We start from the raw sequence: 25,347 nt of genomic DNA on the forward strand, positions 1-25,347 counted from the left end.
AGAAGGATCCTATGTGCCTTCAGTGCACAGTGCCTGGCCTATAGTAGGTACTCAGTGAATATTTGATGAATGGTTGGATGAAAACTACTTTGTTAAACTATGTAGACGTTAACGGGCATTGTGGGAAAGTGCCAGCCCTTAGGCATCGTTAACCCAAAATAGAGTAGAATATTTTCTTTTTCACTCCTTTGACTCTGGTTTGGATCCGAGGTTACAGGAACAGCTTATTGATGAGAGATTAATTAGAGACTTCCCAATAATATTAATAATAACGATAATATTGATAACAGCAACAACAATAACGGTTACTAATAACAACAGTGATAGCTACCATTTATGGCATGTTTACTGTCCACCAAGTACATACGACATGACGTCCTGCACTAAGAGCGCCACACCTATTATGAACTCGTCCAGTTCTCTTTTCACCCCAAGGGTGGAGGAACTGGGATTGTCTATTTTCCAGAGGAGAAAAGTGAGGCTCAAAGAGGGCAAGTTATTTGTCCAAGGTTACATAGCCAGTGCAGTTAGGATCTGTCCTTAACCACCAATTACATCCAGTATTAGGTTTGGGGTGTCCTCTCTTTGGAGAAGGAATCGAAAAAGCTAAAGACTCGGCAAGCATCACCCTCCGGGGTGTCCCTGCACCAAGAACACCAGCCTCCAGGATGGTGTGAAACCACACAGGCTGGAAGGCGAGACGGAGTTTTTCAGCCGGACTTCCCAGCACTTCCACACCCTCTCAAGTCTTTCCGTTCTCACATTACAAAGAACCTTCCCTCTTGAACTGTGAGGCTTTTCTCACTTCTCAGACCACCTCCCTGAAGCGGACCAAGGGCCATTCCTGTGGTGACAGGTCACTAAGCCATTTCTAGGGAGGCCAGCGCTTCCCTCTAAAGGGAAGGGGGGGACAGAAAGAGGCTCCTTCACCCACCTTTCGATACCCTTTCCCTGGTGAGGCCTCAGGAAGGGGCTGAGGGAGCCAGTGATTCTATAACTCTCCTGCGAGACTTGAGTGAGCCTTTTGAGTTCCTGAAACACGGTGCCTGTTGCACTGGCTGTGAGCTCGCGGAATTTCTCACCACCTGCTGTGGAGAATGTCGGCATTCATTCCCGCCCCTGCCAGCCTGGCCTGGCCTCGCTCGGATGCAGTGAACACTCCACACATACGGCAATGGCCACGAGGCCACTTGCCCGACAGCTGCAGACACTGGTGGAAGATGGCGTCCCCCTGGGCTGTAGCCAAGATTGTGTGTTGTCACACTCATTGCCATCTTTAAGCGCACAGGGCACCAGGCGCTGTGCCGACCACCCGACAGCCACGGTCTCATTTAATTCTTATAACAAACACGATGAGGCCCTGTGGCCCCACTTCTGTAGATGAGGAAGCCCTGGAGAGATCGGTCCCTGGCGTGAGTCTCACAGCATCTGCAGAGGCAGAACCACGTCTCCAACACAGGTTGAGTTGGTTCTCAAACCTGTGCTTTTGCGAGTCTGCCTGCCCCCGACGCTGGTTAAGAGCAGGGCCTCTGGGTTTGAATCTTGACTCTGCCCCTTCTTAGCCAGGAGACACTGGGCAAATCACTGAGCCACCCTCTTCCTTGGCTTGTTCATCTGTGACATAGGGATAATAATGTACTGAAATCACAGGATTGTCATGAGGATTAAATTAATTGATGTATAATGTATGTCAAGCACTTAGTGTCTGGCGCATGGAGAGCATTGTGTAAGTGCTTGCCTTTATTATTAACAGATATCAGGTCCTCTTTTTCCTTTCTGCATGATGGAAACTTCATCTCAGAAGTTTCAGGGCTTCTCCAACTAGCCCCCCGTCCCACCACCCCCACAAAGGGCTTGTGTCTGTATTCCCAAGACACTTACGAAGATCATCCATATAAAGTGCTCACTTACAGTGGTGCCCCCAGTAAATGCTAGCGATGACTAGGATGACAGTGTCGAGACACTGGGGTGCGGGGAGACGGGGGCCAGGGAGAGCACCTGATCCTCAGCGAGCATCTGTCCTCCCTGGTGTAGGGGTCCGAGGGAGACATGGCCACCGTGCGGATGCCCATGTCACGGGTAGGACGAGAGCCAGGAGGCAGTCATTATGCTGTATATACCAAGTTACTGTTATTTTAGTGCCCTAACAATGAATCCAATGTAATTAATTTACAAGAGAGGGGAGATGAAAGTCTCATTCATTAAGTTCCTGGTCAAGGAACAGTAAATCAAAGAGATTAGCACTTAGAACTCTTCCCAGGGGAATTCCTCGCGGTCTAGTGGTTAGGACTCTGCACTTTCACTGCCAAGGGCGCGGGTTCAATCCCTGATCAGGGAAGTAAGATCCCACAAGCCGCATGGCACGGCCAAAAAAAAAAGAACTCTTCCTGGGATAAGTTGTCTCAAAAAGCCACTGACATGGACCTTGTCATGATTATACTTTCTACCTCTCTTGTAGCTGAAGAGTTGGACAGTGGAAGACCTTCAGAAGAGGCTCTTGGCCCTGGACCCCATGATGGAGCAGGAGATTGAAGAGATCCGGCAGAAGTACCAGTCGAAGCGGCAGCCCATCCTTGATGCCATTGAGGCCAAGAAGCGGCGGCAGCAAAACTTCTGAGGGAGGCCAGGCCGGCAGGGCCCCAGGCCGACGGTGAACTCTGGCTCGCTCGCCCCTCCAGCTGCCTCCATCATCTCTCCAGCCCCTCTGTGAACTCAGGAACGTGCGCCAGTGGCCAGGGCTGCCGTGCCGGTCAGCGCGCCACCCTGATGTGTGTATTTAAACTGGGCAGTTATATCATTTCAGAGGATTCATGTGGGCGCTTTGAAACTCAGAGTTTTCAACCCCAGAAACAGAGACTCCTAGTTGAGTGAGAGCTGGGAAAGTGTCCCATTGTCTTTTGTTTTTCTTCTCCCAGTAGCTTTCAGTGGTTCTTTCTGGAAGACTTTAAAAAATAAATATAAATATGCATATATATATAAATTATAACTAGATGCCCCACATGGCGTGGTGGCATCTCTGTATAGGTACAGTTTTAAACAGTTGCCTCTTTTCTGTAAGATTATGGTACTATGGGACACGAGGGCAGAGAACACCAGGAGACTGTTGGGGGCGCTCCACCCCCTGGAGCCAACCCCACCCTTTTGCAGGGCTGCACTGACAGATTAGGTTGGGGCCGGTTCCTTTACCACGCTTTCAGCCTTGTGCAGGCCATCCCTGGCTTCTGGAGCTATCAGTGATGCCCAAGGGAAAGCCTTGAGCACTGGTGTTTACTTTCTGAGTCCCAGGAGAAGCCTGGCACGCTCCTTGCAAGACTGGCCTTTGCAGTTTCAACGCCTTTCATCCATCTCTACTCTCCCAACCGCCTAGAGTTACAGCAAAGACACTGCCCAGTGCCTTAAGAGGAGACGTGATCCAGCAAGGGGACAGGCCTGCCAGGAACTCCTAGCAAAGTGGAGCTGTGTTCAGTCTGCAAAAGGGAAAAGGTTTTTGAAGTTCTCATCATCCATGTGAAGATTACACACGTGGCGTTTTGCTCCACATTCCTTACAGACAGGGGTAGAGGGCATTGCTTTTGAGACCCACATTCAAACATGGGACTGTTTTCTTTTTCATTTTACTGCTGCGGGGTCTGGAAAGGGTAAATGAATATCAGACTAAGATTTGTTCTCCAGGAGACTCAACCCAGACCCGTAAAATGCCAGAGCTGGAAGGGACCATAGGCATCATCTGGTCTAACAGAGGCTTAGAGAGGAGAAGTGACATGGCCCAAATCACAAAGCAAATTAAAGTAAGAGCTGGAATTGGACTTTGGGGCTTCTCACTCCTGCTTCACTGAACCAAGCAGCCCCTTCTTGGAGGGAAGACACTCGTGTCAGTTTTGGTGAAGTTGTTTCAGGGAATCCTGCTAATGGAAACTTGCTCTTGCTTTGTCACTTCGGTAGGTGACTGGCTGTGAAGAGATTCCCAAGGGGAGCCAGATCGTTCCGTTTCAACCATTCCGTGAGCTCCACAGCATCTGCCGGGCAGCAGACAGGCATCACGCGGGCGGATGTAGGGCCTAAAGCAGATCAGAGGGCTTTGCAGCAGACAGCACTGAGCCATCCCTCTGGAGCCTTGGCTCAAGGCCACATGTCACTTAGTCACACAGCCAAGAGCAGACAGTTGGGAAAGACAACTGTCTTTTTGTTTTCTAGTACCTCTTCCCCTCAGATAGGGGAGCTTTGACTAGGTTGCACCTAAGGATACTGTAATTTGATTCCATTATTGCTTTTGCTACCCAAACCTGGGGATCAGTGAAGAGTCAGGGAATGTTCCTCTTCTGTGGCCGGATTCTGTTCTTTGCAATTACAGCAAGTTTTTTAAAATGCAAGAGGCTGTTGTCGGTCTGCAGGGCTTGGCCAGCTAAGCAGCCTTGTGGCAGGTACAGACAACAGAGGACAATTCGAGGATCCCGCTACAATAATAAACGGCAGCTAGTGATCATGACCACTTATTATACGCCAGGCACTGCGCTAGGTAGGTAGGCTCTTTGTGGCAGCTCCAAGCTTCCCAGTAACTCTGTGAATTATGTACTTTATCTCCATTTCATAGATGAGGAAACAGGTTCAGAGAGAAAAAAGTTCTTTCACAAGGTGGTGCAGGTAGTAAGTGGTAGAATCCGGATTCATAGCCTCACCATGTGGGACCAGTATTTACAGGGAAAAGGAAAGTCACAAGTCGTCTTTTTTTATTTTTTTTTAATTTTATTCAAGTATAGTTGATTTACGGTGTGTTAATTTCTGCTGTACAGCAAAGTGATTCAGTTATACATACATATACCTTCTTTTTCACATTCTTTTCCATTATGGTTTATCACAGGATATTGAATATAGTTCCCTGTTTATCCAACAAATCTTTGTAAAAATGAAATGACCACTTTTCTTGCACAGACTAAAAAACTCTAGCTGGCATTCTCAGGTTGGGAAACCACTGAATTAGTAGTCAAGTCTGACAGCCAAGTGAGTTTTAAAACCCAAAGTATGGAGCATGAATTTTCCTACACCGTCTGCTGCGCTAATTAACAGTCCTGCCTCAGTCTCTCTTTCTTTCTCTCTCTTTTTTTTAAAGGATTTTGCACTTCGCCAGACAGGAAGGGAATGCCCATTCTTCTCCCTTCCTAAGCTAGAGCCAAGTAAAAGAAGGTTCGGTTTTCCCCCATAAATATTCTTGGGTGATGAATCTCGATCTGAGGTTTATTTTGTTTCAAGCACGTGTGCATCCAGCATGCTGGTCCAACAAAGTACATTGCTTTCCAGTCTAGCTAGGCAGAGCCCTTTGGCCAAAAGTCAGTTTTTTTTGGATGAGATGGATTTCCTGACGAGGTGTGTTTGTTTTCTTGTGACAGGAGGGCAGAGAAGCAAATCCTAGTCATTTTTTTCCTTGAATACTAAATTCAAGATAGGTCAGCTGGCTTCCGTTGAGCCCTGAGTGTCAGTCATTGCTTGAGCATTTGTGACTCAAGCTTCCAGGGGACTCTGGGCCTCTCACTTGTTCTCTCCTAGGAAACAATGACCCAGACCTAACTGTGTCTTTTAAAAATCTCAGATTCTCCAGGAATATCTTTTTTGCTTCCTCATCAGTAATTTTGAAGCAAATTTCCATTTTTCTTTTTCCTTGTCCCTTCTCCCAGCCACCAATTGGATGGACAGATGGATTGGTGGATGAATGTTTGGCTTGATGGATACATGGTTAAATAGATAGATAGACGGACACGCAGACAGACCCAGTACTCCAAAGCAACTTAAGAACTATAGCCTTGACTCCTCCAGACTGTAGGTTCTGATCCAGGAAACATTTATTTAGCACCTGCTGCCAGAGAGGTATTATTATACCATTTAAAATTCAGTTGTGCTTACCAATATGAGGAATGAGAGAGGTGACATCATTACAGATCCTACAGATATTAAAAGGCTAATAACAACTTTATGAATAACTTTATGCTAATAAATTCAACAACTTAAATAAAATGGACAAATTCCTTGAAAGATACAAAGTACGTACCATAGCTCACTCAAGAAGAAGTACATGATCTGAATAACTCTTTATCTTTGAAAACTTAATGGCTCTGGGTGATACAGGTATTACTGTCCTCATTTTACAGATAAGGAAACTGAGGCTCAAGAGAGGTAAGGTCTGTTGCTCAAGGTCAAGTAGCTAGAATATGGCAGAGCCAGAATTCAAATCCAGGTCTTCTGATCCTTATTCCAGGGCCCTTTCTAGCATACCATGTTGCCTCTAAAGATTGCAGCTCCTTTTTTACTGGAAAATTGTTCCTGCCCAGCCCACATCCTCTCACCCCATCCTTTCTTAAGCACTATGTCTGTATTTTCATCAGGATTATAGTCATTGTATTTGGAATCCATGTTCTTTTTTGTGTTTGGAAAAAGAAAATCTCTTCTACCAGCTTGCACTCAGACCAACTTGGAAAAAAAAAAAAAGAGTTTAAATGCTGTTGCAGACGTACAACTTAAAAATGTGAAGTTTGTAGCTTTAACTTTTTGTAACAAAAACTAATAACACTGGCTTAAGAGCTGACTTGAAATGCTATTTTATAAAGTTTGGATGTAAATAACCAATCGAGGTCAGCAGTTTGTATATGTATGAGACATAGCTTCCTCCACTGCCTTTTTTAAAAAAAAATTGAGATGCTTCCTATGTGCTTTTATGTTAGAATTGTTGTTCTTTCTCCTTCCTCCTTCCTCCACCTTGTCACCTTTGTTTTAAATAAACTGTCATTTGGACCAGAGTCTATCCTCTTTTTAAAAATGAGAGCCTCCATCTATAGCCTGAATGATGGTATTGTGAACCTTTGTGACATCGACTCTGTGGTGTGTTTATTCTGGAATCCAAAGCCAGGGGAGAGGTAGGTGGCGTAGGAAGTAAACTTTTGTTGGACACCTACTGTGTGCCAGGCACTGAGCTGGTTGTCAGGGATTTAAAGATGAACTAGACACAGCTCTTGCAGGCCACCTGGGGAGTCGGTTCAGCCCACAAGCATACAACATTGGAAACACTATGGTAGAAGAAAGTACACAACCTGTGGACACAGGAGGGAGCAACAATCGGTTCTGCTAGGATGTCCAAGGAAGCTTTTCTGGAGGAGGTAATACATCCTGAACTTTAAAAATGAGGAAGAGACGGCCAGGGGGAGAAGGGGTGAGAAGTGAGGGAGAGGAGGCATTCTGGGCAGAGGGACCAGCCTATATGAAGGGTCTGGTGTGAGAGTCTGGACATAGGATCACCTTGGCATCCTTCATCTCTGTCGTTGATGAAGCCAGGCCAGGCACTGCCCATCATTCAGAGGGGATCGGCTGGGTCCTGCCCATCCTTATCCAGAAACAATTCCCTAGCCTGAGCCTGGGTTCCCTTAGTCTTAAAAATTTACTCCACAGCTGGGAGGGAGCAAAGTTACACCGAAAACTAAGTTTAGGTCGTGAGTCAAATTGCTCTACAGTATTTCATATAATAGTTCCACAATCTATTTGTATAACTGTCATGCTATTCTGCCAGCTTTTCTGGGAGTGGGGGTGATGTCTGCTTCCTATTGCCTAATGTTCTCGCTCACTCCCTGAAATATTCAGCATATCTTCCTTCATGTTGCCAGGCTTGATGGTAGATGTTCCCTCTTGGTCAGACTGAGAACTTATGGCCAGAATAAGGGAAAGAGATGAAGTAAATTCATGTTTACTAAGCACTTATATATGCCAGACACAATACAGAGCCTTTTAGGTTATTTCACTTTTTTCTCACAGACCCTGAGGTATATAGTACTAAACCCTTCCTCTAAATAATGTGATTCCCACAGTGTGCAGTACTGCCCACCAGGAAGCATTTTGGAAATGCGTGAGAGTGTTTTGTTGTGACACGGATAACAGGGACCTATCAGCATTTAATGGGCAGACGTGGGGATGCTAGAGGTCCTGCCAGGTGTTCTGGGACAATCCTGCACGACAAAAAAAATTGTCCTGCATTCAGCACCACATGCAAATGTCTAACTGGACACGTATGTTGGTGAGAAACTCATTTATAAACACCTGGTGCTAAGCCAAACTTCATTTACATCTAAATACAAAGTACCTTGTACAAGCTTTTACTGTTCTTTTTCCCAGGATGAACTATGTAGAATGGAGAGACACTTGTAAGTTTTTGTTTGGAGATTTACCAAGAGTTAGTCTCCATTTCAGAAAATTACATCGGTGGCGTCAGCAAACACCTGTAATATTGGAGTCACTAGTGCAAGACAACACACCAAGATCCGTTTAGACTTGTTACTATCATATTCACAGTGATTCTGTGTACCATGTAAACAAATAAATGACCATTTCAAAGAAGTACCATAAAGAAGATAAAGCAGAGTAATGAGATTGAGAGCAGTGTGTGTGTGTGTGTGTGTATGTATACATAGCGTAGGGAGAGGCAGCTCTATACAGAGGGATCTAGGCAGGTCTTTGAAGAGATGACCTTTGAAATGAATGACAAGAAGGAGGAAGCTAGGCGGAAGACATGGACGATACGCATTCCAAGTTAAGGGAACAAGAACAAAGGCCCTGAGGCAAGAACAAAAGCTTGACTTGCTGGAAGGATGGCCACCGTGCCTGGAACAGTGTACAAAGGAGAGAGTAGGTAGCAGTGAGGTCAGAGAGGTGAGACAAGAGCATGCAGGGCTGTGTGGTCCGTGGGATGAGATGGAGGGCCATCAGAGGGACACTACCCAGCCCCGTGCAAATGTACGGGGTAGCTACTCTTAGCCCTCAGCATTTGTCTCAGCCAGCATCCTGCTTTGACTCATGATGCAGCTGAGGCCCAAGAGTTGGCCATATTGAGTCTTGACTCACATTCGGGTTTCCTGACCCCACTGTTCATTCTGAGACCTCGGCTGGGGCCTCATGTACAAGAGTGAGTCTGCTTTGTGATCTCTGGACGTGCAAACTACTTCCTTTCCCAATGCCCTCTGCTCAGAGTTGCTTTACCACGGAGAACAAGAGCTCTGATGGGGGCTGCCGAGCTTTCCTTCCTATGCATTTTTTGAGGGCTAATATATAACATTTATTGCATCAGGCATTGTCACATATATTATCTCGCTTGAACTTGATATTAATACTCTGAGATGTAGGTGTTTATTACTTCAAGGCAAGTGAAGAAACAGGCTCACAGAGGCAAAGAAATCCAGCCAAGATCACACAGCTCCTTAGTAGCAGAGATTCGAGTCTAAGTCTCTCTGACCTCAGGGCCCATATTCTTTCCTCTGCACCATGCTCATAGTAACGTTCATAGTCTCCCATCATATTCAAATAATTTTCATACCTCCTGCCTGAGAATGAAGCCAGCACAGGAAGGCAGAGCAGGAGAGAAGTGTTGGTGACCTCCAGATCCCCCGGTACTTAAGCCACCTTGTTGGGTTTCTGTCACTTGTAACTGAAAGATTCCTTACCAATCCAAGAAGGGAGGAAAAGGTGGGCGAGGGCTTTGGGTACTAGCCCTGTTGGAGGTTGGAAGTTGGCCCTGAGATGGGCTTCTTGGAGATCAACAGATCCCAGCCAAGGTCATGCAGCTGGGAAGTAGGAAGGCCCATATCTGAACCCAGGTATGACTCCAAGAGTAAAGTGTACACAGCGCCTCCTCCTGAATGCATAACCTTCCTGAGGGTTCTGAACCCAGTCCTTTGGAACAAGGTCAAGCACTAGTCAACATCTGCCCTTGTCCTTCTCCTCGTTTCTAGCAGCCGTGATTCCGAAAGACGCTGTCCCTGTCATCTCAAAGGCTCCTGCCTTATAAGGTTAGCTTCTCAACTTATTAAACTTTCTGGAGAACTCTTTCCACACTCAGGCACAGGGTCTGGCTGGCCTGAAATAGGAGGGCTGGTCGTCATCAAGGACCGTCCCAGCCGGCACCCAAGGGCTGTGTCCAGAGCCCGAGGAGAGAAAAAATTTAAAACAGGACCCACATTTCACAGTCACTTCCTTCAGCAGTGCCTGGGGAGCTAAGTTTGCCAGACAAAGTGATGACAGTGGGGTGTGCTGCCCAGTGAGAACAATGCAGTATTAGGAAGCCCGAGTTTGAATCCCTGATTCATCGCTTTTTTTTTTATTCACTACTTTTTTGAGTGACTATGGGCTACGGTTTCCTGAATCTGCTCAAAAATGATCGTACTATTTTATTATTGTTGCTGTTGTCTTGCAGGGTTGTTGTGAAAAATATATGAGATAAAGGATGTGAAATCACTTTGTCAACTGTAGTGTGCCACAGACATGTGAAGGGTGGTTATTATTATCAGTTGATAGGTCATCTTCACTCTTGGGAGCCGCAAGAAATACCTTATGAGTCAACCAGCTTCCCTTCCACCTCCATTTTCCAGTATGAACACCCTGCTTGGCCCTTATTTGAGCTAAAAAGCTTGTCTCCACATAAACGAACTGAGGTATGACTGTGGACCTCTCTGGATCTTGGTTTTCTGTTCTGTAATATGGGGTTGGGAATGGGGCAGAGCTCAAATCTGATCATCCCTAAGGAACATTATGTCTCACTTACTCGGGAAGTTCCCCTCCACCCCAGGTCACTGCAAACAGGGAGACACCATCACAGATGTCCCATCCTAGAGCCCTGGACACAGAGCTGTCCCGTGTACTCTGCAGTTACTCCTGAACATCTCAGAACAACATCTCTCCATTTTACAGAAGGTGAAACTGAAGCCCAAGAGAGCACGACAGCAAGGGATACCCCGGGGACCTGTGCGGCGCTCCCTTCCTCTTCTAGAAAAGGCCCAACTCCCACACCAGCCCAGGGTTCACATGGTGGCGGCGACCTCCTCACAGACCCAACTCTTTGCATCAGTTGAGTGATCCAGTCACCTCACCTGGACCTGGGCCAATCAGAGCTCTTCTAACACATTTTTCAAATTGGAACTGGGAAGGAGTTCGCTGGCAGGGGTGCTACAAGAGGTGGAATTAATTGGGAGATGGTGGTAACCCTGTTGTCTGCCACGGGATGCAGAAATCAGTCTCTCTCTCTCTCTCTGTCTCTGGGTCTCTCTCCCTCTTGTCCCTAGATTCTCTTATTGCTGAAGCCGAGTCATCTGGCTACCATCACTCACCAGTGACGAGTGATATCGTAATAGATATTTTTGGGTTTTGCCCACCCAGGATCCCTTTCCCTCATTTTAATGAAAGCACCCCGCCTTTTCTTCAGGAAACTCCATCATCTGGGTTCTGAGAGACCATGAGTGGTGGTTCCTTCATCCCCAGCCATGTGATCAGCATGTGACCCAAACCAGTCCGGTTAGATTCAATCTTTGGTGAATTTTGAGCAGAGTGATACATAAAATAGAGGCAGGTGTCACTAAAGCATTTTAAATGCAGTGCCCTGAAGAGGTGATTCATGGGTTCTGACTACATTGATCCCCGTCTTGCCCTCATTCCTATCATTCTCAGAGCCTGGTTGTTTAATTTTACTTTAATCCTATCCACTACCTATCAGATGCAGTCTTTTTTTACTTAAGTTTTCTAGAGTTCGATTCTGTTGTGTACAACCAAAGACTCCTAACTGATACAGAAACTGGACTTAGGGTGGAGTTACGGCAACATACCTCCATAATTGGGCTGTCACAGGGCAAAACACAATAAGGTTGCTGCTTGTGCTCTAGCCTGGGACACCAGCAGACCATGGGATGCAGCGGTAAAAGGCTATTTCCTGTGTTACTTGTTATCATTCGACCGCTGAGGATCTGATTCTCAGGGAAGAGACAGCTTGTGTCACACTTCAACTTTAAGGATGTGAGGAATGCCCAGGCTGTGGAATAGAATGCCTTATTTCTAACTGTACAGAATAATGTAAAGGGGAAGTCAACAAAGGAAGTCCAAATATAATGGGGGGGGGGGAGGGGAAGAGTAGAGCATATGGCCACAGAGAAAGAATCTCTTATGACTTGCAGTGGGCTGAGATCTCCAAAAACCAAAGATGGCCATTGATTCTGCAGGTTGCTGAATTCACAGCCCTGCTGCACGTGTATGAAGTTAGGTACTGAGAGAAAGAGTGGGATTATGACCAGTGGAACGGCTGTTAAGAGAGGATGTATGAGAGAAATCTGAGGCAATCTGCAACACCGGGGGGAAGCAGCCCTCACCCTTCCTTACTGCAGAAGTTTCCCAATGTCCTGCTTGCCCCAACCCTCAAGGCTGCTTAGCTGGAAGGTGAGGATCAGTTTTAACCTAGAGGGTGAAAAATAGACTCTGAGTAGGAAAGAATCTTGGATCCACAGAGAATTGCAGAAACTTGTTAATTGATGCCATCAGAAATTTGGGGTGTATTTGTGGGAATGGATTTTTGGGTCAGTGGATGAAGGAAGGGGAAACGTAATTTTGGACCAGGCTGATCTTCTTGACATGGGTGCACATACCATGGATTCTGGTATGGGTTCTATTGAAGGATGGGTTGGCTGATGCACACCTGGACCAAAGGCTGGCCCATGTGAAATGGAATTTAAAGTTCCCAAGTCCCTTAGCATCATGTAGAGGAAGAGATTCAAAGATTTCTGAAGACAGGGATGCTGGATTGGATCCATTTTGTGCCTCCTTCCCATAAATATCTCTGACTATGGCCCTTGGTGAACTCAGACCACTTTACCCTTGCTTGAGGAAAGTCTAGACCAGGAGTGCTGGGTGGAGGGGCTGCAATTTGAAGTGGGGTTTCTGATCTCAGAAAGAAGGAAGAATGCAGAGGTGTGGGAGGCCAGGTGTTGGCATTTAACTGTCAGAAATTAACTAGGAACCATCATCATCATATTCAGCAGGCATAGATCTCATGCCAGAGGGCCCTGAAAAGTGACATCAAAGGTGACCACTAAAGTCTTACTTGATTTGCATAATGAACAAGGCACAAGAAACAAAACAAAACTCAGCAAAACAAAAACCAAAGGCATTCTCCAGCCCATGCAAAATAAAAAAAGCCCTGACTTAAACCACCGTGACAGTTACAGATGGCCACCTAACACCCTGGCTTGAGTTCTTTTATTGATCTAAAGTTCTTTGAATGAAGGATACACTACTTGTCTACAGGAAGGACTCTGCCATACTATGGCCTGAGTGGAATGTGAACAGTTCTCTTGCAAAAGGAACTGTGGCCATTTACAAGGGTAACTGGGTGCTGAAGAAAGGGAAATACCCAAACCTTTTAGGGAAACTTGGATGAAGACTTCAAGCTAATATCAATTACTTGGGTCCTAGAGGACCACTGCAGGTCCACCAATCATGTGAAAAATTGTGTTTTGATCTTGGTCCATATCACTGGAGGTCCAGTGGGATCCCAAAGTTATCCTGTATCTTCAGTTCCTGAATGATAGTTGGAAAAGATCCCTACGTTGGCTCCCTGACCCATGGAGGCCATTATAATATAAGAGGCCAGTAGAATTCAGTTCAGTAACTGTTTCAAAATAGACAACTAGACAGAGATACCACATCTTTGGGGAGGCTGCAGAGATTAGTGTTTCCACCAAAGCTCCCACAGGGTGAGGGATGACTCCTATCAATACACCATTAGTTTCCCCTCTTTGGCTGGTGCAAAATTAGATGGGTATTAGAAAATGGCAGTGGATTATTTTAATCAAGTGATAAATCCCATTTTAGCTGCTGTGTTAGGTACGTGCTCCTAATCATAGTTCCTGGAGCTAATATACCTCTATGGGTTTCATTCTCTATTTGAAGAAACAGAAACCACTAGAAGCATTTTACTATTAGCTGGAAGGGATAACAGTTTTCCTTTACTATCCAACCCAGGGATACCTTAGTTCTCTAGCTCTGTAGCAGAATGACTTTGATTCCCTGGTCATCCCTGTTCCACACAACATCAAACTGATCCACTACGTTGATTAACATTAACAGGGCCTGAAGAGTAACAATTGTATTTTTTTTTATTTTATTTTTTATTTATGGCTGTGTTGGGTCTTCGTTTCTGTGCGAGGGCTTTCTCTAGTTGCGGCAAGTGGGGGCCACTCTTCATCGCGGTGCGCGGGCCTCTCACTATCGCGGCCTCTCTTGTTGTGGAGCACAGGCTCCAGACACGCAGGCTCAGTAGTTGTGGCTCACGGGCCCAGTTGCTCCGCGGCATGTGGGATCTTCCCAGACCAGGGCTCGAACCCGTGTCCCCTGCATTGGCAGGCAGATTCTCAACCACTGCGCCACCAGGGAAGCCCCACAAGTGTGTTTTTGATTATATACAAGATAACTTCCTCATGTTAGAAACATTGATAAAATTGTGTGCATGGGAAGAAGCTGTGAGCATATGATGTTCCGGGCAGCCAGGGGTTGGAATGTAATTGACACCTGCTATTTTTGCCTATTAGCATCCTTCCCCTTTATTTTGGTGACCTCACATGGACTTTTCTTTGGGTAACTACTTTTCTTCCATCCCAAGTGGTCTGTTGTAGATGTTTATTCAGGTACCCTGCCCTTCGCCCCCATCAAGGGAGAGGCATCTGACTCAAGCTAGGCAAATCAACCTCTTTCCTGGGATTGGGGCTTTGAGCAGAATGATACAGGGAAGGAAAGTGATTGGAGAGGGATCATTTGAATGGCAGTGTCCTCAACAGAAGGTTCATGGGTCCTGCTACTGAGGTCCCTAGACCTCCGCTCATTCCTACATTTCCTGAGGCCTGGCCAGTCAGTTTTTCCTTTGACTGGGTGAACTTCACCAATACCTTTCTGTTGAGGGCTGAAGGGTGGTCCCCAAATATGCCCACATCCTAATCTATGGAACCTATAAATGTTACCTTATTTGGATCTTGAGATGAGATCATCTTGGATTATCCCGGTGAGCCCTAAATGCCATCTCAAGTCTCCTTATAAGAAAGAGGCCCTGGGAGATGTGACACACACAGAGGAGAAGGCAACGTGATGACAAAGGCAGAGAATGGAGGGATGCAGCCACGTGCCAGGAAATGCTGGCAGCTGCCAGCAGCTAGAAGAGGCAAGGAGAGGACTCTACCCTGGAGCTTCTGGAGGGAATGTGGCCCTGCTCACACTTTGATTTGGAATCTGGCCCCCAGAACTGTGAGAGAAATAAATTTCTCTTGTTTCAAGTTTGTTTCATCGTTTGTGGCAATCGGTTACAGCAGCCACAGGAAACAATACACCTTCCAATAAATTAATTTTTTTTCTTAAGGAAGTCAGTTTCTGTTGCCTGCAAACAAAGAACTCTAACTGTAACGGTTGTTCATCATTTCACTTATTTATTCTAATGAATTACCCTTTTTGACTAAGTTAGTAACCCGCTGGATTCCTATCACTTACAACTTGTGCCTAATCCAAGATTGGAACCCGAGAATGTGAATTCTGAGTCACTCCACGTATCACCCACCATCCCCAGTCACCCAGAAAGCACGCCAGGCAGCCAGCTTCACATAGGCAGAAACAGGCCCCTGGGCCCAGTCTCTCTATTTGCAGAATGGTTTTCACTGATACACGGGAGTGGGAGTGAGTTGTTGCCTTTCTACCAGGGCCACACACAGCCTCATGATGGATGCAGGTCAGATTCTTTTTCCCTGAGCTTTCCTCACACCAGCTCTAGGGACTCAAAGTCTGGAAGCTGTCTGGCTCCTTGGTGTATGTCCAGCAAGACCACAAGGGTGGTGCATGCAGCCCTTCTGGTCTCTGGGCTCTGACCTGAGCAGAGCTGGGCCTAGAAGTTAGGAGGTGAGTGTGCAGGAGGGCTGGTGTGTGTGTGGTGAATTCATAGGCAGCCCCTTGGCTTAGCTCCAGTCTCTGCTCCAATCTGGAGACTCAGAATCCACCCACATGTAGGGGCCTACTATGTACCAGGCCCTGTGCACATGCTGTTCCCTCTGCTTGAAACACGCTTCCAGGCACCCTCATTGCCTAATTAGGTATTTATCCCTATGATGGGATAGTCACTTGCTCAGAAAAGTCTTCTCTGACCTCGGTTAATGGTCCCTGCTCCCTTACACGCTTGTAGTTCCCTTTACTTCATAAAGCTATTACGTATTTATGTGGTTATTGAATTAAAATCCATCTCCCCCACTAGTCTGTAAGCTTCATGAGTATAGGAATATATATTTTGTTTCCCACTGTATCTCTGAAACCCAGTAAGCAGTTAATAAATAGGAGGCCAGGTGGGTAAAGTAAATCTGAGAAGTGGCGGGGCTAATACCGTGGTGTCTGTGTGTATGAGGAGGTGGGTGGGGGGGAGGGAGGGGGGCGCTATGGGGAACTGGAGAGGCTGCGCCTCGCCCAAAGGCATTTGAATTTTAAAAAATACACTAAAAGTACTGTTCAGCCAAACAAAACACATCTGCAGGCCACACGTGAAGCCCCAGCTTATGCCTCTTCTAAAAGATATTTGTTGAATGAATGAGTAAAGAATTTACAAGGACGTCATTTTTATTTTTATTTTTTAAAGATTTTTTTGATGTGGACCATTTTTTTTTTTTTTTTTTTTTTGATGTGGACCATTTTTAAACTCTTTATTGAATTTGTTACAATGTTGCTTCTGTTTTATGTTTTGGTTTTTTGGCCATGAGGCATGTGGGATCCTAGCTCCCTGATCAAACCCGCACCCCCTGCATTGGAAGTCAAAGTCTTAACCACTGGACCGCCAGGGAAGTCCCAGGAAGTCATTTTTAAATACTCAAAAAGCAAGGAGGAGGAGAGGGGCAAACTGAAAGGATCTCCTTTTTGGTCTTGTCTCTGTCCTCTTAAGGACAAGGTCTCTCTATTTCCTCTTTCTCCTCAGTGCTCCACATGCAGTAGGCTGTACAAATTGGCTGATCTATTCAACGTTTACTAAATACCTGCTCCATGCAAAGCCAGGTTCAAGCAGACAGTGTCTTCCATCTTGGAGCTCAGTGTGGTGGGACAGACAGAGCCACAGTCCGGCAATGACATGATAGTGATGGCTGTCCCAGCCACAGTATGTGGAAAGGGCTGCAGGAACCCTTCCCTCCCAACTTTCTCAGCAAATAGAGAGAGGATTCAGCAGGCGAGTATAAAACACGTGGCCCCAGCAAGGATGAGAGGGCTGGCCCTGGCCGCAAGGGACAGGAGGCTCAAGTGTTTGCCCGGATGGTGACCCAAGGTAGGGCTGGAAGTCTGTGTCATGGACAGAAGGGAACTGCCAAGATCAGCCTGGGGGGGTCTAGGGAAGGGGGGGACAGGTGTCGATGCACGGCAGCTCCTTGCCACCAACACTTCAGAGCTGAGCTGGCTTTAAATCAGGGCTCCATTTGGCTTTCATCTCCCTCTGGGGGCACAGATGGTGACCATCTAATAGATGGGCTGAAATGTGGAAATGGAGTAGGTCCTAGCATAGCTGGTCTAGACCTCAGGCCTCAGGCCAGGGCCCCTTCAGATTTTCTGTATCTTAAGCCAGCCCCGGGAGGAAGCTTCAGGACTATTGTTTAGCAAGTCTTGCCCATCCACTAAGGGGGCAGCCTCCTAGTCCTTCCTTAAAGACCTCATCTTTGAAAGCTGACTCCTGTTGGAAGCTCCTGGAAAAGAACCACCACTGAGGTCCAGGAGCCTACATCTGAATCCCCTGGCTGCTCCTTTCCCTAGCTCTAACAGAAGGTTCTAACCCTATGAACCAACTCTGGGGGTTCCATGAACCCCCTACAACCACAGGCAAATTTTGTGAGGGCAGAAGAAAGACCAGCGGAAGGAACATTGCCTTGGCAGACCAACGAGCTGGGATTCCAACCTTGGCTCTACCAGTTCTAGGTGTGCCACATCTGGGCAAGTCATTGTGCCTCTCCGAGCCTGTTTCCTCATCTGTGAAATGGGGACGATTCTCATCCTCCAACACAGGGCCAATGTGACATGGCTAAGAGACAGAAGGTGCTCAGGAATTGTTAGCATCCTTCTGACTTTCCCTCTTTGGCTCATGCCTGCATCGTGGGTGGCTCGGAGGTTCGTTTAGAAAGGTCTCTGGGTTGTTCCCCAGGCTCACAGAATCTAGGGTAGCGCTACGCTGCCCCGCGCCTTTGGAGGAAAGGACCCGGCCTCCAGGTGTCACTTCTGAAGCCAGAGTGAATGATACTGAGAGGTCATGCCACCAGGAAGAACTTAAGCAGGGGAGGAATCTCTGCTCTGTTTCAGCTCACTGCAGGGGTGTGGGAAGGGGGGCATGGAGCCCTGGTTTTAATAAACCTGAGAGTTTGGAGGCCCACTAGTGGCCTGGGCCTCCAGGTCTTCAGATCTTCCCTCCTGGGAGGTCTCTCGGGAGGTCTCCAGAGACGCCTCCGACACTCCGTCAACGCTGCTCAGCAAGTCCTCAAACTCCCAGTGGTCACTGTTGCGCACGGCAGCCTCCAGGGCCTTCTGGCATCGGTAGAAGTGGGAGAACTTGTTGAAGATGATGGTGATGGGGAGCGCCACCACCAGGATGCCCCCGAGGATGCAGCCCGACGCTGCCAGCTTGCCAGCCACTGTCACCGGCACCACATCCCCATAGCCCACGGTGGTCATGCTCACCGTGCCCCACCACCAGCAGGCCGGGATGGTGTCAAAGCCCACATCCTCCTCCTTCTCGGCTGTGTAGGCCACGCAGGAGAACACAGACACACCCACGGCCAGGTACAGCAGCAAGATGCCCACCTCACGGTAGCTGTGCTGGAAGAGAATGCAGGAAGTCAGAGTTGGTGAACTTACAGACCCGGTATTGGGCATATGGGGAAACTGAGGCCCAGAGAGCAGAAGGGGTAGGTCCAAAGTCGCGGAGCAAAGTGGAGCTGGTGCCAACACCCAGGTGCCTGCCTGCACACTAAGATCGTTCAACTACAGTAGCCAGCAAATCGCCCTGAGACTGAACACAGGCCTGATTTCTGTTGTCCAAAGTGCCTGCCTGCTAAACCATGGCTGTTTCTTCTAACGCAGGGGCCACTGGTGGCGCCAGCCTGTTAATGGAAAGCTGGTGATTTTTACACTGTTGCAGAACCAAGAGAGAACCACAGTTTATATTCCGCAGTGTAAAGAGTTGGTTTCATGTCCTTCTGACTGGTCTATCCCATTTCTGATAAGTACAAAAATATTTTCTGCCTCTCAAGGAAGCTAAGAGGATATATAAGTTCCCTGGACCACCCATTGAATGCACTTGCCTATGGGTATGTATATTTGTTCTGCCCCCAAGGCCAAGCCTTATGGCTCTGATTCTCGAATAGGGCAGTTCTGTCCCCCAAGGGACACGTGGCAATGTCTAGAGACATTTTTGGTCGTCACAGGCTGGGAGAGGCGTGCTACTGGCATCTAGTGGGTAGAGGCCAGAGATGCTGCTAATCACCCTACAATGCACAGGACAGCCCCCCGCAACCCAATGAAGAATTATCTGGCCCCAAATGTCAATAGTGCTGAGGCTGAGAACCCCTAGTCTGGAACAGGGCCTCCCAAACTGTAAGGTGCAGAGAAATCATGTAGGGGGAACTAACTGAGTAGGTCTGGGGTAGGGCCACAGATTTTGCAAACTCCCAGGTAATTAGAAAACTGCTGCTGGCCAGGGGCCTGGCTTTGAGTAGCAAGGCTCTCATCCAAAGTCTCACACCCGTGCCTTGGACGCTGCAGCTTTGATCAGCACTCTCCTCCTCCCTTGCAGAAAAAGCTAGCAGCATCAGGCCCTGGCTTTCTGCATGGTGGAGGCAAGGCAGAGTTCTGGGGCGGACTGTCCCTGGAGAAATGCTCACTTCAGGTGTCTGGCTAATGGAATTCCCTCTACCTGCCCTAGCAGTCTGCCCAGGTCACCCTGCCTGCACCCAGCATCCTGGCTGCCCTGCCGTGAGAGCATGCAAAAGGCTTTCCTAAGCCACGGGTGGAAGGGGTCTTTCAGCACCTTTTAGGGATTCTTAACAGGGTTGCATGGAGCTTTAGGAGAAAAAGGTGCTAGGGTCAGGACCAGGTGGATTCTTCTCTGGGCTGTATCACTTATTTGCTGAGGAACCTCTGACAAGTCCTGCCACCTCTTGGAGCCTCAGTTTCCACGTCTGCAAAGTAGTCACAAAAATACTTGCCCCTGTTTAAACCTCTCACAGGATCCCCTATTCCCACGGGAAAAAGTCCAAAATTGTGGGCCAAGAGTTCACGACCTTTCACTACCCTGCCCCACTCACCTCTCCAACCTCCTCAGTGGGCACACCCTTCCCTCCATGTCCCCCTCCCAGCAACATCCTTTTCCCTCTCCAGGCCTTCTTCCAAGCTGTTCACATTTCCTCCCTCCCAAAACCAGGCTAATTTCACCCCCTTGAGGGTAAGCTTGCCAGGGCAGTGATTCACCCCCAGTGCAGGCCCTGACACAGGGCGGGTGCTCAATAAATTGCAACCTGGCTTTAAAAAGCCAACCCTCCAACCTCAGCTTCTTCATCTATGGGAAGGGAATAAATAATAGCATCTTCCTGAGGAAGCTGTCCTGAGGATGAAATCGATAATGGATATGAAATTGGCACAGAGTTAGCAGTCAGTAAGTGTTAGTTCTGGGGCTATTGCTAGACTTAGCCTATGAAGGGTGACCTATGATACCCGTGCTCCTTGATAATATCAGCACGAAGGCTCAGCAGAGAAGCCAGTGAGCATCCTGCTTGGCATATTTTTGTGATGTTTTGACAGATAGATCCAAAGTAACCTTTGTATTGTTTTTGTTATTGTTGTTTGTTTGTTTTTGTCTTTTGTTTTGGTTTGGTTTTGGAAAGAAAGACAAGCAAAGCTCTGCCTCGGTTTTCCGTTTCTCTCCTGGGAAAAACAGATAACAGAAAGACCTTTCTTACAGGGCTATTGGGAAGGTAGGACTGGACGTGAAATGCACACCTGGTGTCTAGCCCCGTGTGCCTGGACACCACAGGCTTGGAAGTTCCCCTGCTAACCTGCCCCATGGTTACACCCGCCTCCCCGAAACCCCTAACCTTACCTTGAGCGTTGCACCCAGCGAGCGCAGCCCAGTGGAGTGGCGCGCCAACTTGAGCACGCGGAAGATGCGCATGAGCCGGAACACCTGCACCACCTTGCCCAGGTCGCCCAGCTCCTCGCCACCCGCTCCGACCCGGTCTCGGAGTGCCACGCCGGCCAGTAGCGTGAGATAAAAGGGCAGCACGGACACGATGTCGATGAGGTTGAGCGGGTGGCAGAAGAAGTTGCGCGTGCTGGGCGCTAGCAGGAGGCGCGACGACACCTCGAAGCTGAACCAGGCGATGCAGAAGTACTCGAGGTGCCGCAGCACCGGGTCGTCGCGCAAACCTTCCACCCTGCGGCCCGCGGCCACCGCGGCCACGGCGGCCGCTGCCTCGCGGGCCTGGTACTCGGGCAGGCTGTGGATGCACATGGCGGCGATGGAGGCGAGCACCACGCCGATGGAGACGCAGCTGAAGAGCTTGCTGGGCAGCGAGTAGCCCGGGTTCTCCATGGTGAGCCAGAGGCGGCGGCGCAGGCGGCCGCAGCGCACCGCCCCGTAGCGCGCCAGCTCTCGCTGCACGTCAGAGATCTCTTCGGGGCACGGGTCCACGCTGCTCAGCGTGTCGCTGTCCTCGTCCCAGACGCGCGGTCGTGCCACGCGCCGCTCCAGGTAGCGCGCGCGGCAGCACGTGGCCAGCGCGCTCTCGCCCAGGCCCCAGTAGTCGGCCTCCTGGCCGAAGGCGAAGACGCACTGCTCGTCGAGCACGTGCAGGCGGCCGGTGCGGTAGAAGTGCAGCAGGCTCAGGAAGAAGCCCGGGTGCCGATCGAAGTAGAACTCGCGCGCCGCCGCGTCGTAGTCGTCGCACAGGCGTCGCGCCTGCTCCTCCGACGCCGCGGCCTGCAGGCGGCCCAGCCGCGTGCCCGGGAAGCGCGCCAGGGCGCGGGCGCTCAGCCGCCGCCGCACGCCGCCCACGTTCACGCGCAGCGCCTCGTCGCTTCGCCGCCAGGGGACCCGGGCTCCGGGCCCCGGGGACTCGCTCACCATGGCTGCCGCGCGCTGGCCCTGCGCACAGGGGAGGGGCACGCTGAAGGGGGCGTTCCCGGACGACCTCCCTTCCACGAAGACCGGGTCTAAATCCCCTCCCTGCTCCATCCCCAGCCAGGGGTGTTGGAGGCTCTATGTGAAGCGTCTGGTACGCCGTAGGCACACAGTGTCAAGTGCCCTCTGGACTCAAGAGTCAAGCTTGGGCTTGAATATCCCTCACTCCCCTACTGGGGTCCTTGGCCAAATCACTGAGAACTCCCCCCACCCCTTCATTTTCATAAAGTGGATGCTGAGATGTCCCTTGGAGGATTACGAAAGCTATCGAATGGCAGGATGTCCTGGCACCCGATGGCTGCTCATTCAGGACGTCTCCTTGCCCAAACTCGGATTCTCGCATACCAGAGGCTTCCTATGGGCTCTTGCTCAAGCCAGCACTCTGAAGCTCAGCTTCCTCCTCTACACAGCGGGATAGTAAGCATTACTATCTAGGGTCGTTGAGAGAATCAGTTTAGACCAGAAGTTCTTAAGGTGTGTTCCCTGGACTACCAGCTTCACCATCACCTGGGAATTTGTCAGGGATGCAGCGTACTCTCAGCCTGCTCTGGACTTGCTGAATCAGAAAGTCAGGGGATGCGGTCCAGCAGTCTGTGTTTCAACAAGCTTGGAGGGTGATTCTGATGCATGGTCAAGATTGAGAGCCACTCGCTTAGACTATTTAAAGCATCTGCAGAGTCAGTCTGATTGAATTTTGGCACTCTTGTGTGACCATAAGCAAGTCATGTCACCTCTCTGAACTTCTGTCAAATGGAGCTAAAAATATCCATCTCCAAGTGTGGTTAGAAAGATTAAATGACCTTTAGCAGGCCTGGCTCCCAGAAGGGGTGTAGTAAATCATCGACCTGTTTGTCTGCTGGAATCAGACAAACCTGGGTTTATAGCCACCCTTGATGCATCTGGAGCCTTGAGGAAGATGCTTTCCTCCAGGTCCCATTTTCTGGCATGATGCACAATTCACAATGCGGACAATAGCACCTGCTCCCAAGGAAGGCTGGAGGATTAAGGTAGGTTATGGAAGTGCTCGGCCTTAGTGGATGCTCAGGAAATGTTACATCTTTCCACTGCTTACTGTCTCCAAGTTCTGCTGGAATTGAGGACTAGTGACTCACCTCCTGACCCTCAGAAATCTCATCTGTGCTGTGGGTTCAGTAATGCCTGCTTCCCTTGGGTGGACGGGGGACTGAGTGTGTATCAAGCAGCTGGCCCAGTGCCTGGCAGGGAGCGGGCAGGGTGCCCTTCACTTACCCTGGGCTTGGTGTTTAAGGGGGTCAGGGTTTCGTCCTTAGCTCTGTCACTTATGTGACCTCTGGCCAGTCTCCTCCAGCTCTGGGTTTTAGCTCCCTTATCTATAGAATGGGGATAGCAGCACTTCTGGTGAAGGGTTATTGTGAGTATGTGTGCAAAGCCCCCGGAACACAATAGGTGCTCAATAAATGTCAACCCCTTGCACGTCCCTCATCAGACATAGGTTCAGAATCTGAGTCTGCCACTTACTAACTGTTGACCTTGAGCAGAATCATGCCCCTCTCTGAACTTCAGTTTCCTCATCTGTAAACTGGGGAACATCATACCTTCCATAAGAAGTTTTGAGGATTAAATGAGGTAAATTGTTTATCGGCAGCACAGTCCCTGGCACATAATTTGTGCACAATAAATACATATGTGATGCAGCTCCACGCCTTCCCCCCCAGCTTGGACTTGGTGTCAAAAGATGGAGTTTCTAATCTAGTTCCATCAACCATTAGGTGCAGGACTGTGGGCAAATCGCTTTCTCTTTTTTTCTGGAACTCACCTCCCTGCTCTATGAAATGGGATGATTAATTTAACAAACCTTCCCTGCCTAGAATCTGAGGATCAGTAAGAAAGATTAAGTGATTTGCTCAAATTACCCCGCTAGCCCATGGCACAGTTGAGGTTGGAAACTAGGCTTTTTGATTCAAGACTCTCTCCACACATTTATTCTGAGCACCTACTACGTGCTGGTCATTTCGCTGGGCTCCAGATACACTTCGCGGGTTTAATCCTTCCACCAACCTTGACAGGGAGGTTTTCGAATCCCATTGTGCTGATGAGCAGACAGGACAGCCCAAGCCCGGCCAGCCCCACATTGCACCCTCCTGGGTTAGGGGTGGGGGGGTCTCATAGCGGGGACACGGGCACCGGGACCCAGGGCAGCCTGGCCTCCCATTCTCGCAGCCCCCGCCCCTTCCCCGGACCGTGCCTCCCTCCCCCAGGGAGGTCCCATACCTGTCGCGGGCCCTGTAGGGCGTCAGCCAGCAGCGTGGTCCCCGAAGGTGCCAGGTGCCGCGGCTGGGGAGCCGCTTGCCGCGCCCGACGTCTCTGCCCGGAGGCCCCGCTGACCCCTCCTTCCCCGTCTTCCTCCGTCCTGGTGGCTGAGGCCGCATCGATCGCTGCCGGGGGAGGGAGGGAGGCCGCGGGCTGTCGGAGGCGGGGGTTTCTATTCCTGACTCAGTTGGGGAGAGGGGGGATGTCTGGAGACGGGGCCCAGCCAGGACATCCCCCCACAAGTCAGGGGCCAGGGGATGAGGGGTAATTTAAGGGGCGCGGGTCCCTCTAGAGAGGGATTTTGGCCGGAGCTTCTCTGACAAAGGAACAACAACAGCAGCAGCAGTAATAATAGCTTCCTTAATTGAGTCCTTAGTATGGGCCAGGCACCAGGCTTCAGGTGACTTACCTAAGTTATTCCTGACACAAACGACATGGACAGGGTCTTCTGTTACCCATTTCAAAGACAAGGCCCAGTCATTCGCTCAGGGCACTTAGCTAGGAGTTGTGGACCTGGGATTGGAACTCACATCTTCCAAGATTTCCACAGGGAAATCTTGAAACAGATCATTTTGCCCCTGAAGTTCAGTGTCATCACCTGCCCACAGATTCCTGATTCGTGGTGCGGGGGGTAAGAGAGAACTGTGCCAAAGAGTTTTGTCAAGGTTGTGTAACCCACAAGCATTTATTAAGCACCTACTGTGTGCCTGTTTGGGGAGAGGGTCCTGAAGATTAGGACCTGGATACAGGAAAGGATTCCTACTTTACAAATATGGTTAATAATAATGATTTATCTATTGAGCTCTTACCTTGGGCCCAGTATTCTACAAACCTCATCTCTTAAACTGCAAATATATCTGTGGCGTAGGTGCTAGTATTGATATTATTCCAATCTCACAGACAAGAAATGTAAGGCTTTGAGAGGTGAGGTGACTTACTCAAGGTCATATGGTTGACTTCTGAGTCCTCTAGGCCAACACTGTCTAATAGATGTAATGTAAGCCACATATAGAATTTTAAATTTTCTTATAGTGACATTTAAAAACAGT

The 25,347-nt window shown here is 48.9% G+C and overlaps 2 protein-coding genes across 3 annotated transcripts in view; one reads left to right on the top strand and one right to left on the bottom strand.

Annotated features, from left to right (window-relative positions):
* The window catches only part of STK4 (serine/threonine kinase 4), a 99,907-nt gene extending 93,122 nt beyond the window's left edge, over positions 1-6,785 (top strand). For both annotated transcript variants that reach the window (XM_057528653.1, XM_007193359.3), the window contains exon 11: positions 2,459-6,785. In XM_057528653.1, the coding sequence (XP_057384636.1) occupies positions 2,459-2,617 (159 nt within the window). In that variant the 3' untranslated portion in view covers positions 2,618-6,785. The remainder of the gene's footprint in view (positions 1-2,458) is intronic.
* A 9,715-nt stretch (positions 6,786-16,500) lies between these two features.
* On the bottom strand, positions 16,501-24,338 carry KCNS1 (potassium voltage-gated channel modifier subfamily S member 1). Its single transcript, XM_057528346.1, has 3 exons — positions 24,260-24,338; positions 20,930-21,973; positions 16,501-18,651 (listed from the first exon to the last, which is right to left on the bottom strand). The coding sequence occupies exons 2-3, from the start codon at positions 21,953-21,955 to the stop codon at positions 18,181-18,183; spliced, it is 1,497 nt and encodes a 498-aa protein (XP_057384329.1). The 5' UTR covers positions 21,956-21,973; positions 24,260-24,338; the 3' UTR covers positions 16,501-18,180.
* Positions 24,339-25,347: the final 1,009 nt, after the last annotated feature.

The sequence above is a fragment of the Balaenoptera acutorostrata genome, chromosome 15 (genome assembly GCF_949987535.1).
Source record: "Balaenoptera acutorostrata chromosome 15, mBalAcu1.1, whole genome shotgun sequence".
Classification (NCBI taxonomy): Eukaryota; Metazoa; Chordata; class Mammalia; order Artiodactyla; family Balaenopteridae; genus Balaenoptera; species Balaenoptera acutorostrata.